Here is a 17,783-nt window from a genome sequence, read left to right as displayed (position 1 = left end):
AAACAGGCGGGGAAACATGTGTAAAAGGCGGGAAAAGTACGTGGCAGGGTAATCAAACCACATTATACGTACATTCGTGCGGCTCAAAGGTAAAAATTATTATATGCAATATGCGCGTATGTGTAAACGTGATTACGCGCGCGCATGTAACTGTACATATGTGTATATAAGTGTAAATATAAATGTATGTGTAAATGTAAATGTAAACGCGTTTGCGCACAAATGTAGTGTACTTATGCGCATATATTTACGCGTTTATATTTTTTCGTATACATTTGTGTATACACAGGTAAAGGTGAAGCAGCGCGTGGCATCGCTCACTACATTTGCACACGTACGTTAAAAAAAAATAGAAAAAGAAAGAAGTGTGGGAAAATATGAACGAGTGAAAAATTCGCAAGTTGGATGTTATGGAAACTAGCGCAAACAATTCAACGCAGTTTTGCAAAAAACGCAGTGCAGACGAGTGAAAACTTACCAATAATTTACGCAGCTGGGATTTGCGGGCGTACTTTACGAAGCTAAGCGTCTGGACGTGGAGATTCCGTAAACGTGTGTTGCGGAGGTGGCCAAATGCGTCAAGCTGGTGTGTTCATACGTCACAGTTGCGGCGTATTTATACCACACTGGCGCGTAATGTTCCAAGAACACCTTTGCGTATACGCGTACTTGGGGCAGTCCTCACTAGGCAGCTGTTCAGCGGGACGCAGTTTTCTGTTGCGAGTAACGAGCTACGAGCGTTTTATTCTCTTCTCGTTGATCTTTGCAAAGGGGGGAAAGGCAGGGGGGGGTTATCCATGCAGTTGCAAAACGCGCACGTACTTATACGTAGAAGTACATATAAGTACGGGATAATGCGGCCACGAAACGTAGGGCAATTGCTCTTTTTTTCCCTCCTGGACCTTCCCAAAACGGTGATTTGTATTCCCAAAGAAATGTTCAGGGGGGGGGAAAAGTGACGCAACTGAGTAAAAATTTAAACTTTGGTTTGGTATGCGCAGTTAAAGAGGGAAAAAATGGGTCATAAAAACGCGAACGGCAAAAAAAGTTAAAGTTTGGCACATGCTACATGTAAGTATAAGTATTTTTATATGTATTATATTTATACATATAACGTTAAGCGAGATAATCAATAGCGAACGGTGAACAGACTGTAGGGTTTAAAAATGTAGGACTGTACGTAAGTTTTTATTTTATGCTTTTCTTTTCCGCAGGTTGAAAAAAAAAAAAAAAACACAAATTTGTTTCTTTTTAATACTGTGATATTAATGTAAATTTTGGGACTTCAAAAAATAGGATAAACAAATGAACGATTTTAAAAACGGGATTTTTTTTTTAATGGTTAACTTTGCCCAATTTGAAAAAATGAACGCGAATATGGCGGGATTATACCCATATTTAAAAAAAAAAAGTATAATCTCGTTAGCGGGTTTGTTTTATTGCTTCTTTCTTCGAGTAGACCACTAAGCAAGTGGCGCAAAAATGCGGTAAAAAACGAAAAATAACTGAAAATAAAGAAAAATAACGAAAAAGTGCGAAAAAGTACGAAAAGTTTGAAAAGTAGCGAAAAGACGAAAAATTACGAAAAGTAGCGAAAAATGCCGCAAAACGAGGCAAAATAAAGCTGAGTAAAACAAAATGTACTTTAACTGATGCGGTACAGTAAAGAGAAATTAAGACTGCTCTGTCATTGCATAGAAACATATGTCATTCGCGAGAGTTATGTTTCACGGGCCTTAAATAAACAACACGAACATTTTACAGTTCCTTTTAACGGCGTTGCATTTGTATAATGATCGATGAATAAAAAAAAATATATATATGAAAAGACGTAAACGTGGGAAAAAAAAAAAAAAAAAGACTCATCCTCCGTAAATGCAATTATCCCCATTTCAGGGTTTTAAGATGAGTGACAAGCTCTCTTAAACATTACATATACATGTATGCATTCGTGTAGGCATGTTCAAACGTGTGTCATTAGAAATTGAAGTGCTCTCTTGCTGTGGGGAGTCCCAGATTTTGCTTATAGCTGATCCAGTTATTACGCGTTATATGCAAATTTATGAATTCGCAGTTAATGCGTAATATGGTACCAGGGTGAGAGTAATTATAAACGTTCGGAAAAAATGGAATTTAATGTGAGCAAGGGTCACCATTTTGTTTTGATAAGTCTGTTCTTTTTAAACGTATGGTATTATGTACGTTTGCTCAATTGTAAAAATGGGTTGCAAATTTTATGTAACTATGTCTTGTAGTTTTTGCTTTTTCTTTTTTTTCTTTTTTATGTACGAATGAGAACCTTTCATGAAATGAAGAAGACATGCTAAACGTTTTTGAAAAACGAGCCGGTAAATCTCAACCCCACACGTCCATAAGGCCTTTTAATTTACGTCCATATTGAGAAAGTTAAGTGGGAAAATAGTTCCTACTAAAATTGTCTATACGGAGACGTTCTTCTCAAGGGGGGAAAGAGTAATTTACCTCCCATAAAAGGTCATTTTTTTTTTTAAAAATCGGGAGTTTCTTTATCTTCCCTTGTGAGTAACGGAATAACAGAAGGGGGGCAGAACAAATAACGTAAAAATTACAAAAATGGTTACCTCACCTTTTTACCATTAAAGTGTGGCCTTTTTTTTTAACACTACTATGTATAAGAGCATCCTCGTGTGTGTACAACGGGGTACAAGCGCACATATGTAGATGTACATATATGTATGTACAATTTTTCACCTTCACTCCGCAAATTTGTGAAGAGCATTCGAGAAACGGTTACATGATCATTCCCCCTTTTCGCAATTAAGCAAGCGTTCCCCTTTCACCTTTTCTTTTAAAAAGCTGAACGTACAGTATATTTAATCCCTCTCCGAAATGGAGTTCAAACGGAATGCACTTTTCACACATGATGATGTTGTAGATGGGGAGATGTTCCCTTCAGGCCATTTAAAAGGGTCTTCTCCTTTACATTGTTAAAGGGTGAGACACTCCTTAAGCAAAGGTACATTGTCCTACGCTTCCACGTGGCACGTTCCTTATTACATTACGTCCGTAACCATTTTTTTTATTTATTTTCGGTTTTTCTATCGGTTTGGTTTGATGCAAACACATATCAGGAAGACTCCTCTCACAATGTAACAATGACATGCGTATAAATATGCATTGCAATGATGATAGAAAAACGGAAAACAAAAAGACACGGCACGACGTGAAATCACACCATGTCTCAAAAAATGGCTTAAACGGACGTAACTTCCTCTGCGACAAATACATATTTGCGCAGCTGTGGTGAACCCTAATTATACACTACAGAAAATTTATGACGGAAGAGCTAACACTTCTCTGTAGCTTCTCTCTCGCTTTGTATTTTCTTTTTTTTTCATAATGTACAGATGTGAAGGAAAAAAATAATGCGAAAAAAATTTGCTAATCAAAAATAGCTAATGTACAATTGCGCCCCCCCTAAGGGGCGCTGGTTGATAAGCATTGGGTAAACAATGAGGTAAAAAGAGGGAGAAACAATTTCGAAGAAGGTGATCAACTCCACGTAATTAGGGGGAGGATCCAATAAAAATACAGAGCCCCTAAACAAGGATGGGGACTTCATTTGGGGGATATCCCCTCCAAGAAAACCCTACTTGGGGGGTTCCTCTTTCTCCTTCTTTGGTTTTTTTTCCTCTTTCTCCTTTTTGGCTTCCTTTTCCTTTACCTTTTCGTCTACCACTATTCTGACTTTCTTCTTAGGAGTCTTCTTTTCATTTTCTGAGCTATGTACTTGAGAGTCCGTCACGCACATTGAGCCACCGCCCAAGGACCCCATTTCTGAGGTCTTCTCGGGTTCCTCCTTCTGTTGCTTCCTCGTAATTTCTGCATTTCTTTTTTCCACTTCTTCCTGCGTCGGTATGTATCTCTCCTGGCCCTTGGGAAGCTTTTTTTTGGTTTTCGACTTGCCCTTCTTCATTTTTCCTTGGCTTTTACTCCTGGGGGAAAGCGGTTCCTGCGAATGGGAATTGGCAGCACTGTGTAAAAAGCCACCTGCACATGACCTATGCGCGTTGTAGAGTCGCACATATGAGCGTTCCCCATTTAGGCGCATGCCTATATTGTCATTTTCACGCATATCTGTGTTGGCCTTTGCATTTTTTTCACGTATTCGCTCAAACGCAGGGGGGTGAAGCCTGCGGTTTGGTCACCCACCTGAGTATGGCTCGGAATTTTCACTTCAGTGCAGCTGTGACGCCAAAAGGCCTTTTGGGAAAAAGTGAAGGTTAGCAAATTGCGAAATGCAAAATGTGGGGAAAATGCCTTTTCCTTTGTTAAGCGTATAAAAACAGTGTTTTTCCACTTTTCAATTTTGGTGTGTTCTTGTACGGTTGGATCATATGTTATGTGACATACGGGAGAAAAAAAATGTGTTTGTGATTTTATGAAAAATAAAAATAAAGTGAAATGAAATATAAAATAAAATAAAAAATAAAAAAACAAAATAAAAAATAATATCGTTTAACGTAAACCAATTTAATTAATTTTAAAAATTAAAAACTTTTAATGCATGTAGCAGCAGCCATGTGATTTTTTTTTTTTTTTTTTTTTGCACGCCATGTTGGTATATGCCCAAGAGGTGAGAAGAAAAAAACTAAATTGCGTGAATTGTAAGCATGTGGACTTAACATTTTGCAAAACTAACCAGTTTTCCTCTAACCAAACGGATACAAAATTGACCAAATTGTATTTATGTGTATATCAAAGGGGTACATAAGTCGATTTGGCCACTCAAAACATCCACTTGTAGAGAGTACACCGGGATGGGGGAAACCGTCTGCTGTGTGGTGTTGTACTGCACAGCTCAGAACACCGCAGTGCTGTACTCTTTTTTTTTTTTTTTTTTTTTTTTCCGTATGTGTACATATTGGGGAGGTCCACAGAGCTAACGGGACCAAACCGTGACATCTAAACCACTAGGTGGTGGCGAAAGTACATGAAAAGAAGAAAAGGTGAACAAATTGAAAGGAGCAAAAAAAGGGGGCCGAGAAAATGTAAGCTCAAATAGGTGGACGTTTAACTGCTCAGATATAGGATCGAGTCGATGCTTCATATATGCCTGTTTAGGCACACATGTAATGGGGGCATATCAAACGGCAAATACACCAAAACATATGTGATGTGCATAGCACCGTTTCGGTACTTCGGAGACTGCTCCAGAACGGTCCACTAATTTAAAGGGCACCAACACAGATTGGTATATGTGCTCCATGCTCCGTTTTGGCACTTGGTCTTTTACCACTTCCCATCTGAGGCACCTTCAAATAGAACTTTTTGCACCAAGGGGTTGGCACAGCATATATAAAAAGGTTACCCTCATGTGCGGACAAAAAAAAAGGGGGGCGTATAAAAAGCAGCAGCATAACGGCGTAACGACGTAACGCAGTGGGAGAAACGTCATAGAAGTGAACCACTAACAAATGGCAAAAATTTTTGACCTTTTTTTTTCACCGCAAATGTGATAACATTGCACATTTTTTTTTTTTTTTTACCACTACGTAGTTTTACTCATTTTCGAATCTCCATTATGAACGAACTCATTTTTGCGCAATAATTTCCGATCGCTAAAAAAAATTAGAAAACAGATAAAGCTATTTTGCGAAGCGGTATAACACTTTGCCGCGTTTATTTATTATTTTTTTCTTCCATTTTGATGTACAAAGATATGTAACATGTAACATGTAACTTGTAATATATGTACTTCCCCTGATGAACGTTTTTTTTTAAGTTTTACCCAAATTAGAAACTCCTCATTTGTCATTTGAAGGAGGCACTTTTTGCGCGGCAAGCTAGTACGTACAACAAATTTGCGAATCGCGGCCAGGTACTTTTCCCAAGCAAGTGGCACACCCTGCCGACGGCCCCTCCCCGTAGGGTACGCACATACGTATATAAATATGTGTTCATGTACACGTGCACATATTTATCTACGTATGTGCGTTTGTACATCCCCCATGGGTGAATAGCGGCCGCGCAACTTGTGCTGCTCATTAACGTATACGCCGCATTCGCACTTGTGGGCAATTTTTACGAGGTTCAAAATTTTGCACAAGGGAACGAAGCAGCTTTTTTTTAAGAGGTAAAAATAGCGCAAATAATGTAGAGCCAGGTTTTTCGTGAAAGAAGAGGAAGAGGAGGAAGAAGGCGCGTCTGTAATTTTACGGCGAGTCAGAACGTGCTTGGCAGATATTGTACCTGCCCGCCTGCCTCATTACCGTGCGTACATGTATGTACATATGTACGTCGTGCGAGAGGGAATCTTCTTACTCACCCAGTAGATTAATTTTAGCATAATACCACCGCGCAGGGTCACTTAGGCTGAATTCCCAACGTCATCAACCTAGAGGTGTTTATCTCTTGATGATGAGTCGTAGTGGCGACTCTTCCCCTCCGCATAAACATACCGCCCCCACACAGACCCCTATTCGCGTTTGTGGACAAGCCAATGCGCATAGAGCATGTACAACGCAAATTAGGGTTAAAGGGAAGGGATGCCACACTTACCACTCACATGCATACCGCTTATATTACACCGCTATATTAGCACATTTCTAATTTGACCCAATTAAGAGTATCACACGGGAACATATGCAAGGACATTTTGCTTACCCGTCAAACACACATGCACATAAATCTACAAGAAAATGGATTTGTGGGATAAGGACTATGAGAAGGCCGTACAGACAGGGAAAGAAATTAAAAAGATATTAAGACAAAATGAAAAGGAGAAGAAGAAGGCGAAAAACAGGGCCATTTTAAGAGGAAAAATAACCGAGTTTAATCAGAGTGTTAGATTTTTACAGCATCAGCTAAATAATGATTATATAAAGAACGACAAACAGTACATAAAGAACGAATCCAAATATAAGTACAAAGTGTCCACCCTGGAAAAGATGAAAAGGGACATAATGAATTTGTATGAGGATTTCGCTTCTACCAATGAGGAGGTACATTTTGGAATGCGGCGGACCGCACGGGGGTGACCCCAGGAATGTCACCCCCTTGTGTATATTCCTATGTATATTTGCATAGTATATGTGCTTCCCCTTATGTGGGTCTCTTTCCCCCTTTGTAGGATGCCTCGTTCAACATAAACATGGATTTTCTGAACGACATGGACAACGAGAATGGCTCATACTTGAACGATTTAAACAAAGAGGAGTTACTCCTGAAGCAGCAGAATTTGATGAAGTTGCAAGATGAGCAGCTGAGCTTTCTGGAAGGCACTACACACAACTTAAAAAATATCAGCTACAATATAAACAACGAATTGAGGGTTCATAATGAACTGCTGGATGATATAGACAGGGATGTCGATGAGACGAACAATTTGCTTAACAGGAACAGAAACATTTTCGAGAGAGTTACAAATAATACCAGTAATTATTTTTTGTACGTAATTATTGCCGTGTTGACCACGTCGCTGGTTCTTTTCATAATTATTCTGTAGCGCGGAGGGGGGGGGACTGGAAGGCATGGCCTGCTGGTTGGAAAGCGGAATGAAAAGAAATGGAATGAAATTAAAATAAATAATGTGGAATAAAAAGGAACATACTGGAATGAAGTCGAGCGAGACAAACCCCGCGCTGCCGCTGCATATTGCTTGCTAGACCAGCCCCATAATCCGTTGCGAAGAATTTTTTGTTCTCCGTTTTATCCACGCCGCTACTTTAACATCAAATAATGCTGAGGTGCGTTTTTACTTTTTTAATGTGCACATCCCGAGGGTATTTTTTTTTTTTTTTTTTATTTCCCTGCCTTCCTCAATTTAAATACGTTGTCATACGAGATGCGGAATTTATTGTGTCATATGTTACATGTCCTACGTCGTGTTTGTTTTTCAATTCGAAACATAAGTTAATTGTTTGAGTGTTCACGTTTTTTTTTTCCATTTTTCTTTTTTTTTGTGATAATGATGTGTGCTCTTCTTGTTAAAGCGCCGTTCCAAGGTGTGCACATGTGTGGAGGCGCACCCATTTAACTTCACATTTTAAATATTTTTCAAAATTGTCCTAGTGAAATTTTTGGTTGACGCGAGGGTATCGCCACAAAGGGTGGATGTTGTGCTACAATGTTAGGAACATTTTGAGGAAGAGGAGGGGACGCTGCGCCGAAATGAAAAGAGGCAGGTTCAACAAATTGGAGCATCGCTGTTGCCATTGCAGTTTTTAGCGGTGGACTGTTTTATCTCCCCCATTTTTGCTAAGACACCCCAACGTTGGGAGCTTCACTTGTGGGTAGCCAATAGCACGTGGAAAATGCCTGTGTGGACGCATAAATGGGGCGCTACACCCGATTGAGGAAAACACCGTGGCGATTTACAACAATTTAACCCTATGCGTTTTTGCGCATATTTATAAAGTCCTCTTTTGCGAAAAAAATGGTGCAATATTTTTCAAAATATAAAGCGAATGCTGGTGAAGTGATAAACAGAATAACAATTACTGTATGCGCGAAAGGAATGCATTAATTGGGGGGTAGCTAACAATTTGCAAACTGTTAATTCGAATGTGTATATAATGCATGCGAGGGGCATGCACATGGGGGGGACACAGTTGTGTGAGCAGTACATACGTGTTAACAGCACATACATGTTAACAACGCACACGTGTGAAGATAGGAGGGCTGGCACAGTGAAAAAATTCGACAGAAATGGCACGCAGGGCTATTTATGCCGGCCTGGCATAAAGGTGTTTTAAAAAAGGTGCTTAAATGGGCACATTTTATACATAAAGGAGAATTCACAAGTGTGGAGAGGATGAATGGCGGCGCGCTTCCACCACGTGTAAATATAAGCGCGACTTATATATACGAATATGCGTGGGTAACATTCAGCTGTGGAGTGCGCACAACTTGTACTATTTTACCCTCTTTTAACAACAAAAACAAGAGGTATAGGCATGTAGAAATGTATAAGTGAGGGGGAGACGCCTCTTTTTTGGGAACTATATGCATGACTGCTCAGGATATAATCCATTGCATTGCATTGCATTACATTATTGCAATTTTGAAAAAAAAAAAAAAAAAAAAAACTAGCCACACTTCTTCTTTACCAGAGAGTATAAGAAAGTGCCACTTACAGCCATAGTTGAGCCAAGTCCCCCAAGAAAGGAAAATTTCGTTCCAAAAATGAAGTAGCTAGTTAATATTAAGAAAACCCTCTTCACTGTGCTGGCCACGGCGTGAGTAATATGATTTAATCTGTTTAACGAAATGAAGGATAACTGATTGTACAGATAAAACCACACACCGGACATAAGTACGTGTCTTCCCAGTACCTTTAAAACGTCCTTGTTTTCCATCAAGTAGGCATAGGCATCTTTCCACTTGTGTGCATCAAGGTATAAAGCCGGGGTCAAAAATATTGCAGAGGATAGAGTTAGAAGAGCAAATATATTTTCAGGAGTTAAATGTTTTCCTAATTTTTCGAGATTCTTATCCATCATAATTTTTGCTTCTATAGCTCTCATGGTTGAAAGTACGTTGGCTGACAGGGTTGAATATAACGCTTTGTAGGTAAATGATAGTTCCTTTATAGACGCTAAGGATACTCCAAATACGATTGGCAGGAGGGAAGAATAAGTATAAACAGACATTCTATTGTTCATTAAGAAATATGAGAAGAAAGCGGCAAATAATGGTGAAGACGCTTTAACGATGTGTACAAAGCTGATTGCCCCAGCCCCCATGGCTATAACGGATAAGAGGTGGGCATACCCATGGTATATACTCTGCTTCATTATAGTACTATATTTTTTTAAAAAGAGCACATACTTTTGTAATGCCTTTATTAATACATTTCTATCACTGAGGTTTATTTTCTTCATTTCCTCTTCATCGTAGAATAGTTCCGGTTGATTTCTCAATTTGAGGGCCCAGGGAATTAGGAAGATTGGCAGCCCTACATAAATTTGCGCTATCGCAATTGTAATGGGCAAATTTAACAAATTTAATGCCTTTTTATTTTCAATATTGTAGAAGATGTTACATACATACCAAAGCCCTAGCAGGGACACTGTCTTTCCTCCTTCGACCACATTGTTTAAGAAGGTACATGGTTTTTTTTGGTTGGCCCCTTTCCCTACATTGTTGTTATCTCCTAGGACTTCTTTCCCGTATGCACTTGGATTTTCCTTCCCACTAGTTGGAGATTTATCACTGGGGGTAATGTCATCTATAATTTTATTACTTTCAAAATCGCTGCTGTAAATGCTGGTGTCTCTATTTGCAGCATTAAAGAGGGAAAACATTCCCTCCTTTATTTTTTTGTTCAATGCGTTTATCACATGTTGATTGGCTTTTACTTTGTAGTTGTGGGCATCCGAGATGTGGAAGCTGGATGTGCCCGCCCGCTTTATCTTCTCATACTTGGGTTTGTAGTTGTTAATGAACAGGGGGGTGCTGCTCGGGCGATTGGCGAAACTGTCATGACTGGCATGATTAGAAGAACTGCCAATATCGGGAAAATAATGTTTCTTCTTAACATTTCTGCACGTCCTATTCGCCTTCCTCACAACCTCACTGGGGTTTGCGGCGTGCAAATTAGCGTACACCTTCGGAACATAGCTCTGCTTCTCGTAGATTAAACTCCTTCCCAAAATAAGTTGCGTCTTGATTACAACCGTGAGGATAAACGTTCTGATGAGAACATTCATTTTTGCTTATTTTTTTTTTTTTTTTTCTTTCTGCTCTGTTGCGGTAGTCTCATTACATAAGCATTTGCACGATTGGTTACGATGGGAAGTAACGGGGGGGCGCGTAAAAAAAAAGAAGCGTCTGTCTCTTCTTCCTTTCGGATTGCTATCACCCCTATGACTGTAATTGTTCTTGTAAAGGGCTACTTCACTGTTGTTACGATGTGGCCTATGCTGTTGTATTTATCTTCCCCTTTTTGTGTCTTCAGTTTAAAATGTCAAAAGGTTAAGAAAAAAACAAATCATGCATTTGTATAAACGCAAATGGGCCATGCGGAGTTTATACTGTCACTCTATTTTGACCACCGCGGGGGGAAAAGGTTTGGTCGAAGATTTTCCATACATATAATATGCACATGTGTATGTGTGGCTACGTGCATGGGGGAAGAAAAAGGCTCTCCCCACTTCCAAAACAGTGGCGTAGAGTTATCTTTTCAAAGTTCGCCTTTCAAATTCGGCTCGAGGGAAACTGTATGCAAGTTGTGCATTCTTGTTTAATAAAAAAAAAAAAAAAACACATATATATAAACATGCAGTCACACAAAAGAGGAAGCAAATTTGTATGTATACAAGCGCATGTGCCGGTTTGCTAAAACGATTTGGCCAAGTACAATGGGCGTGTGGTGAAAGCATGAAGGGGGGAGAACAATGAGGTAAAAACTAACACAAGTGGCGCGCATATGCGGGGAAATGCGTATTTCTTGTGAGAATCATGCCGCTCGCACGTTCGTTTTGCTTAGTTTTTCCCTTTGATTTAAAAAATTGAATGAAGCGTAAATGTATGAAAAGAAAAAAAAAAAAAAAAAACACAGCAACCGCAAAGGGTGGAGGAAAAAAAGAAACAGGTATGGCGATATACCTATGAGAAACTTATTTATACTGGAGTGACACGCATAGCGCAGTAACACTTAAGCGTAGCACTTATGTCGCCTATTTGAAAACAAAAGCAGTTTAATCTTTTCTTTTTTTTATTTTTATTTTTTTTTTTCCTTTTTGCATTCTTCAAAATATATTTTGAACGGAACAGTAAACAAATGCCGCGCGGAGGAAAATGCGCATGTGTAAAAAAAGTGAAAACCTTTGCGCGATGCGATACTATGCTATTAGGGATACGAACATATCCGTGGAAACATCTCCACGAAAGGGCATCATACACATTGGCCCATTCACATTGTGTATGTGTGGAAAAGGAAATGCGGGACATTGCGAGTGTGACTTCACTTCGATGCCTGCGGAGAGGGCGTAGCACGCGTGACATACGAATTGCAAAAATTAAATTAAAATTGGAGGTTACGGAAAAGGCAAGCGGAAAAGACGCTAACATTTCAACAAATTTACCGCAAAAAAAAAAAAAACTCTTCCAAAACGTTTTTTATGCCATTTTTGCAGCAAAAAAAATAACAAAAGAAATGATGTGCAAAACGTTTTTCAGAACAGGAAGAGTGTAATGAGAAAGCGAACGCCGCAAACTCTCGCAAACGAGCAAACTGATGCAGACCAACATAAACACACATTTGCTAAATCTTCGCAAAACGATAGTGAGGCATTTGCACACTGTTAGCATTAAAGTGGCATCCCATTTGTTAGCATACACATTTGTGTATATGCATGCACTAAGTGTGGATGGAAATAAGGAGGGAAAGGGAAATAAACAAAATTTGGAAAGCATGCCGCGTGTAGGAGTGAACATTTTTTGCACGTCCATAATTCGCCTTGTTCACGTTTAAACTTGTGCCATGTGACTTTCGCTCTTTTTTCGTCTCAGAATGTGTGCACGATCGGGAAAATAACGTTGTGGCATGTCCCTCGTTAGCCCCATTAGTAGCGCCGTTTCAGCGTGTACTTTGACGCATACATGATGTTTGTATTACCGTGGTTTTTCATTTTTGGCGTTTTCTATAGTGCACACTTTTGTGTAACCTTTTAGCCTTCACAGTTGGGCGCGTTCTATAGCACGAAGTGGTTGGATTGGTTGATTAGCTGATTAGCTGGTTAGCTGGTTAGTTGATTTTTTTTTTTTTTGTGTTTTCTCAATTTTTTTAAAATGTAGCGCCCCGATTCCACGCGTTACCATGCCCCCCAACGCGGCGATTGCGCATCAGCACAATCCTTCGTCGTGTCTTCCCCACTTCACCTGATTCATGTTTTCCCAATTTGGGGAGAAATGTTTATGGTGAATTATCTGAGCAGTTGTTTCAGGTCAAAATTGCCATTCGTTTGCTTCTCATTTATTCCCCTTTTTTTTTGGTACACTCTATGCGCGTTTTAAGATAACCACGTGCAGGCGACCGCACATATAGACGGTCTACACATCGAGTTTGTCACTTGGTATTAACCCTTTTCATGTGTTAATTAAATTTTTTGTCCTTGTTTAATGATTCCCTTTTTTGAGCAAGGTCATCCTTAATGTGTATTCGCGAATGAGCATTTTTATTTTTCCCTCCCCTGTTTGAGCGATGATTTTTGGAGTCCCATTTGCGAATATTTCCAACACGTCAAAAGGAGTTGTACCACAGGGTCTTCGTTCCACAAATTTTGACGTTCCCTTTTGAGACGTGAATTACCCATGTAGGAGGGACCAAACAGGCGTTTCCACGTTGGCACATATGCGCATATTACGTTAAGGGAGAAACCCCCATTTTTTCCCCCGAAAAAAAAACACCTGAGTGAGAAAACCAACCCGATGCAACCATGTTAAAGGAGAAGCTATTCAAGTTTATGAACTATTACTACTTCATTAAAAATTACTACATTTACCATATCCTCTTTCTGTACACCTTTTTTTTAAGGATAACCTACACATACGCAGAAATTACCATTTCGCATTTTTTTACCTTCCTGTTGAGTAAATATGAAAATATTGAGTCGCAAAAGGAGGAGGAGAATTTCTTTTACTATTTCACGCACTTCTTCAATTTTAACAATAAGAATGATGACAAGTTTTTAAACACGAAATTGTTTGTGGTTGTGTATTTGCCAGTGTGTTTAAAATGCTTCTACACACTTTTCTTCGACTACATCGCATACTATGTGTACATTCGCTACTACTTCAATAGGATAAATAAAAACTTCAGGAAAATTTACTATTCATCTGTGTCGTATGAAAATGGGGCTCCTCAAATTGGTGAAAGTTTTTTTTTTAAAAAGGACAAAGGTGGACTTGTGCACAGAATTAGTAAAAGGAAAAAAAACTCACATGATGTGTGTGTGAAGCGGCTCTCTGACATGTCTCTCTACCAATGCAGGAAATATATGTTGCGGAAAAAAAAGGCCTTTTCCCTGTGGCAGAGGAAAAAGAATTTACGGATTAACAGAAATGAACGAAGCAATAAACGAAGCAATAAACGCAGCAGCGAACGAAGAAACAGCACCGTAAAAAAGGCTGCATCTAAAGAAGACACGAAGAAGAAACATCCACGCATTAAATTTATTACCTGTAGAAATAGTTTTATAAAAAATAAACTCCTAAATTGTGACCAACGGGATGCTCAGGGGAATAAGCTGTTCCATAATGTGTATAAGAATAGGAGGAATATTTTCTTCAGAAGGAAACAGAGAAGGAGAAATGATTCAGAGGGGGGGGTCCTTTCTTCTGGTAGCTCCACGGAGCAAGGAGCTAAGCGCAAAAAGGATAAGTGCATTTTTAACAAGCTTTATATCAGCATGCAGAAGGGGTACAATTTTGTGGATAATCTCCACCAGGGGAGGAATATTTTGGATGGGACTACAGGCGTTAGTGGAACGACCAGCATATACGGTATTGGCCCCAATGGAGAAGACGAACATATGAGCGATAATGTGCACTACGACACCAGCGTCGTGGAGGTAAACGCCTTCTGCGCTCCAAACAGCTTGGTAGGAAGCGGAAACGAGGAAGACCTCCACTTGCTCAAATTTAGGCTAGCTAAAATGGGAGATACGCAAGACGATGTGACACCAAACCTTTTGCAGAATAGCAATGCAGATTACTTCGAGCTGAACGGATCGACCCCCATTGGGCATAACAATGAGAGCGGGAATTATGAAGAAATTCGCTTTGAAAATTTGAGGGAAAATGTGGTGTGCATTTCGAAGACGCATCATTATTCTGGTGATATGGAGGGTGCTGAAAAGGGCAATCAGAGTGAGGAGGGGGAGGGCCCCCAAGGGAGTGGCGGCCAAGTGTTGATGGTCCCCCCGAATGATGACACACAGGGGGGCAATCCAAAGGGGGACGGAGGAGATGCCCCAAATTACGAGGCGAAGAAGGTCAAGAAGTCCTACCGCACATTGCGAGGGAGCCTAAAAATGGACTACCTTTTTAAGGACAGCTGCGAATTAGCAGAAAATAACAACATGGGGTCGGGGGAAAATAACGATTATTATTATTATAACAAATTTAAAAATTTTAACTACGGAAAGAAGGACAATTTGCACAGCGTGAGGGAACTCATAAACAACAAAATAAACGCAGAATATTACCACCTAAAATTGAACATACTCATTTTGTCGTGCATAATTATACAGATCTTTAACTCCTGCATTTTGATACTAATTTCGAACAACTTTATAAGGAAAAAGGAAAAAATATTTTTTTTCTGTTTTTTGTATTCCCTACTAGAAAGCGTCACAGACGTGATTTCAGAAAATATATTTTTCCTGTGTGGTAAATTTACGAATATATACAAAAAAGAATTCAGCATTAACGCCATCTACGTTATTCAAGTTATCAGCAAAATGATACTGAGCCTTTCGACCATTTTTATTTATTTCGTCTATCACATTTTTGTAATTCTTTACGAGCATGTGAATATTATGATTATAAACACGTTTATTAAAACGCTGTCTATTTTTGTCCTTTCTTTTATTTTCCTCAAAAATAAGGACAACTTTTTTAATTACCATAGTGATGCAGCGTTTGCCAGCATGAATTTTGAGGAGGCGGGAGCCGCGACTGGTAGGGCGACCTCCTGCGAGGAGAGCGACTCCGTTAAGATAGACATCAAAGGGGGGGAAATACGCAAAAAGAACGGGGCAAGTACCGCTACGAATGCCCCATCCGGGGAAGCGCAAACCGGGCATGCTGCCAAAAAAGACCCCTCAGAAGTGAGTCACAGCGATGCACCCAACCATAGGAGCAATTTCAACCAGGGAATGTTTAGGAACTACCTCTACAATGATAAGTACTATGGGAATTATTTTAACTTTTCGAAGAATAACTACTATGGTGAAAGACTTCTTAGTGACGATATTGTCTCAAAGGGGTCGTCGAAGGAAAAAGCAAAATGCGTGAATCCCTGTTTTGTAAAGCTGAAATATATCACAGAATTTTTAAACCTTTTTAAACTGCTATCAAGAATAAAAAGCTACATTTTTAAGAAGGACGAAATGAAGTATAGCCACAGTTACACACTGCTAACTGTGCAGGATGCAAAGGGTGATGATCAGAGTGTGGACCCGTTTTTTCGAAACAAAAGGGAATACAAAATTAGGATTCCCATTCTAGGGAACCTTAAAAAATTGTTTAACATTTCGGATAACCTTGGTTGCTATTCGGGTGTGCCAAACGCGGGGATTACGAAGTATAACTCCCTAATTGAGAAGGAAATGGAATATTTGCGTAAAAAAAGAAAAAAAAAACTGCACAGCGGCGGGCAGTACGGGGGATACCCATATAACATGGGCAACATGAACAGGGCAAGAGGCTTAAACGGCTTAAGCGGCTTAAACGGTTTAAACAGCTTAAACAGCTTAAATAGCTTAAATAGCCTAAACAGCTTGAACAGCTTGAACAGCGTAAAGCGCGCGAAAAAGAGAAACGTCATCGTGAGCTACCCGATCAAGTTACTTCTGAGCAATTTGAACTTTTCCAACATTTTTTACATCTGCTTATTGCTAATCATTCCGACATTTGAAAGGATATTCCTAAATTATAAAATCAAAAACATTAAACTAGACTTACACTGCTACTGCTATCTCAATTTTGTGAATTATGTGACGGATCTGATGGGTCTCTACCTTTACATTAGTTACTTCAATGAGGAATCTTATTCCTCCTCTATATTTCTCAGCTCCCTCATCAACATATTCCTGATGAGTTTTCGCTTTTTCTTCCTGCACAACCGGTTTAGCCAGATATGGTTGCTGGTAATGTTTATATGTGGAGGGGTCCCACCCTACCATCGTCACGCTTTTTCCATTGCGATGTGCCATGTGATGTAATATTCCCCCTCTTTTGTCCATTTGCAGTTCCTGGAAACCATACTTAAGTCGCTTCACAAGACGTTCTTTTATATGCCTATTTATATACTAGTCACGAAGGTGCTGGCCGCTCCGTTTTCTTCGCAGCTGGGAAGGCGAGGGGGTGCATTTCGGAGCATGAGTCTACCACAAATGGGTGCCACTTTGATATTCCCATTCTGTTCCTTTGGCACGCTCCCTTTGAAAACCGCCTTCCCAATTTTTCACCTCAGATGCGTTTTTATTTCCCCCCTTGACAGGTGTACATAAAGAACATTCACAATTTGATGTGCTCCTTCTACTCCAGCATTTTGGACGCCAGTTCCTTCGCCTCCTACTATTTTGAATATCGTAAGTCTGGGGCCCGTCCTCACCTCGCCACCTTCACGTGTGTGAAATGTTCACATGTGTGCACTGCCAACGTTTTTGCACATTCGGCCCCTTTGCTGTGCACTTGGCAACCCTAATTATGACCGCCACTTCGCCACCTCACCTCTTCGCAGTTATTCTGAGCTATTACAACATTGACGATTCGAAGAATGTCTTCATCTTTGTTTATATCATCTTCCTGGTGCTGCATCTGTCATCGCTCGTCGTTATTTCGAAGTTGAAGAAGACGTGAAGGGGGGAAAACCACCGGCAAAATGATATCTGGCAATTTTTTCTTTTTTTTTTTTTTTGTTCTAATTTGATAAGCAGTTGGGGAGTAGGTAAATTGCCATGAAGGGGCATATTACTAAAGTGTGGAAATGTGTTTGCGGTTCTTTTGAGAGGGGTCAAATTGGGAGAGAGGCCGAGTGCACGTTCCCCCCTGTTCTCACATTAGGATAGTCT

General features: G+C 39.8%; 4 protein-coding genes across 4 annotated transcripts, besides 26 other annotated features; 2 read left to right on the top strand and 2 right to left on the bottom strand.

The window, feature by feature from the left end:
* Positions 1-1,733: 1,733 nt before the first annotated feature.
* Positions 1,734-1,764: a microsatellite.
* A 432-nt stretch (positions 1,765-2,196) lies between these two features.
* Positions 2,197-2,287: a microsatellite.
* A 536-nt stretch (positions 2,288-2,823) lies between these two features.
* Positions 2,824-2,947: a microsatellite.
* A 9-nt stretch (positions 2,948-2,956) lies between these two features.
* Positions 2,957-2,981: a microsatellite.
* Positions 2,982-3,060: 79 nt separating this feature from the next.
* PVX_079765 (hypothetical protein, conserved) lies at positions 3,061-4,462 on the bottom strand. The gene is made up of 2 exons (XM_001613611.1): positions 4,192-4,462; positions 3,061-3,991 (listed from the first exon to the last, which is right to left on the bottom strand). The coding sequence occupies exon 2, from the start codon at positions 3,953-3,955 to the stop codon at positions 3,629-3,631; it is 327 nt and encodes a 108-aa protein (XP_001613661.1). The 5' UTR covers positions 3,956-3,991; positions 4,192-4,462; the 3' UTR covers positions 3,061-3,628.
* Positions 3,148-3,173: a microsatellite.
* Positions 4,211-4,230: a microsatellite.
* Positions 4,463-4,882: 420 nt separating the features above from the next.
* Positions 4,883-4,959: a microsatellite.
* Positions 4,960-5,253: 294 nt separating this feature from the next.
* Positions 5,254-5,279: a microsatellite.
* A 1,401-nt stretch (positions 5,280-6,680) lies between these two features.
* Positions 6,681-7,486, top strand: PVX_079760 (hypothetical protein, conserved; the record flags this gene model as incomplete). Its single annotated transcript, XM_001613610.1, has 2 exons — positions 6,681-6,983; positions 7,112-7,486. The coding sequence occupies 2 exons, from the start codon at positions 6,681-6,683 to the stop codon at positions 7,484-7,486; spliced, it is 678 nt and encodes a 225-aa protein (XP_001613660.1).
* Positions 6,719-6,762: a microsatellite.
* Positions 6,826-6,860: a microsatellite.
* Positions 7,487-8,113: 627 nt separating the features above from the next.
* Positions 8,114-8,181: a microsatellite.
* Positions 8,182-9,068: 887 nt separating this feature from the next.
* PVX_079755 (phosphoenolpyruvate/phosphate translocator precursor, putative) lies at positions 9,069-10,691 on the bottom strand (the record flags this gene model as incomplete). The annotated part of the gene is made up of 1 exon (XM_001613609.1): positions 9,069-10,691. One exon carries the CDS (start codon positions 10,689-10,691, stop codon positions 9,069-9,071), a length of 1,623 nt encoding a protein of 540 aa, XP_001613659.1.
* Positions 9,084-9,118: a microsatellite.
* Positions 9,653-9,675: a microsatellite.
* Positions 9,710-9,732: a microsatellite.
* Positions 9,816-9,876: a microsatellite.
* Positions 9,945-9,969: a microsatellite.
* Positions 10,263-10,305: a microsatellite.
* A 167-nt stretch (positions 10,692-10,858) lies between the features above and the next one.
* Positions 10,859-10,882: a microsatellite.
* Positions 10,883-11,043: 161 nt separating this feature from the next.
* Positions 11,044-11,082: a microsatellite.
* Positions 11,083-11,108: 26 nt separating this feature from the next.
* Positions 11,109-11,128: a microsatellite.
* A 459-nt stretch (positions 11,129-11,587) lies between these two features.
* Positions 11,588-11,622: a microsatellite.
* Positions 11,623-11,763: 141 nt separating this feature from the next.
* Positions 11,764-11,803: a microsatellite.
* A 320-nt stretch (positions 11,804-12,123) lies between these two features.
* Positions 12,124-12,153: a microsatellite.
* Positions 12,132-12,151: a microsatellite.
* Positions 12,154-12,231: 78 nt separating the features above from the next.
* Positions 12,232-12,262: a microsatellite.
* A 1,159-nt stretch (positions 12,263-13,421) lies between these two features.
* On the top strand, positions 13,422-17,571 carry PVX_079750 (hypothetical protein, conserved; the record flags this gene model as incomplete). Its single annotated transcript, XM_001613608.1, has 4 exons — positions 13,422-16,856; positions 16,959-17,030; positions 17,210-17,300; positions 17,453-17,571. 4 exons carry the CDS (start codon positions 13,422-13,424, stop codon positions 17,569-17,571), a joined length of 3,717 nt encoding a protein of 1,238 aa, XP_001613658.1.
* Positions 16,934-17,061: a microsatellite.
* Positions 17,572-17,783: the final 212 nt, after the last annotated feature.

The sequence above is a fragment of the Plasmodium vivax genome, chromosome 10 (assembly GCF_000002415.2).
Source record: "Plasmodium vivax chromosome 10, whole genome shotgun sequence".
Lineage (NCBI taxonomy): Eukaryota > Apicomplexa > Aconoidasida > Haemosporida > Plasmodiidae > Plasmodium > Plasmodium vivax.
Note: the sequence above shows the minus strand (reverse complement) of the source record. Positions and strands in the feature narration are given on the sequence as shown.

Coding starts and splice junctions, on each gene's coding strand:
- PVX_079765 (XM_001613611.1), bottom strand. CDS start 3,955: ATGAAGAAGGGCAAGTCGAAAACCAAAAAAAAGCTTCCCAAGGGCCAG.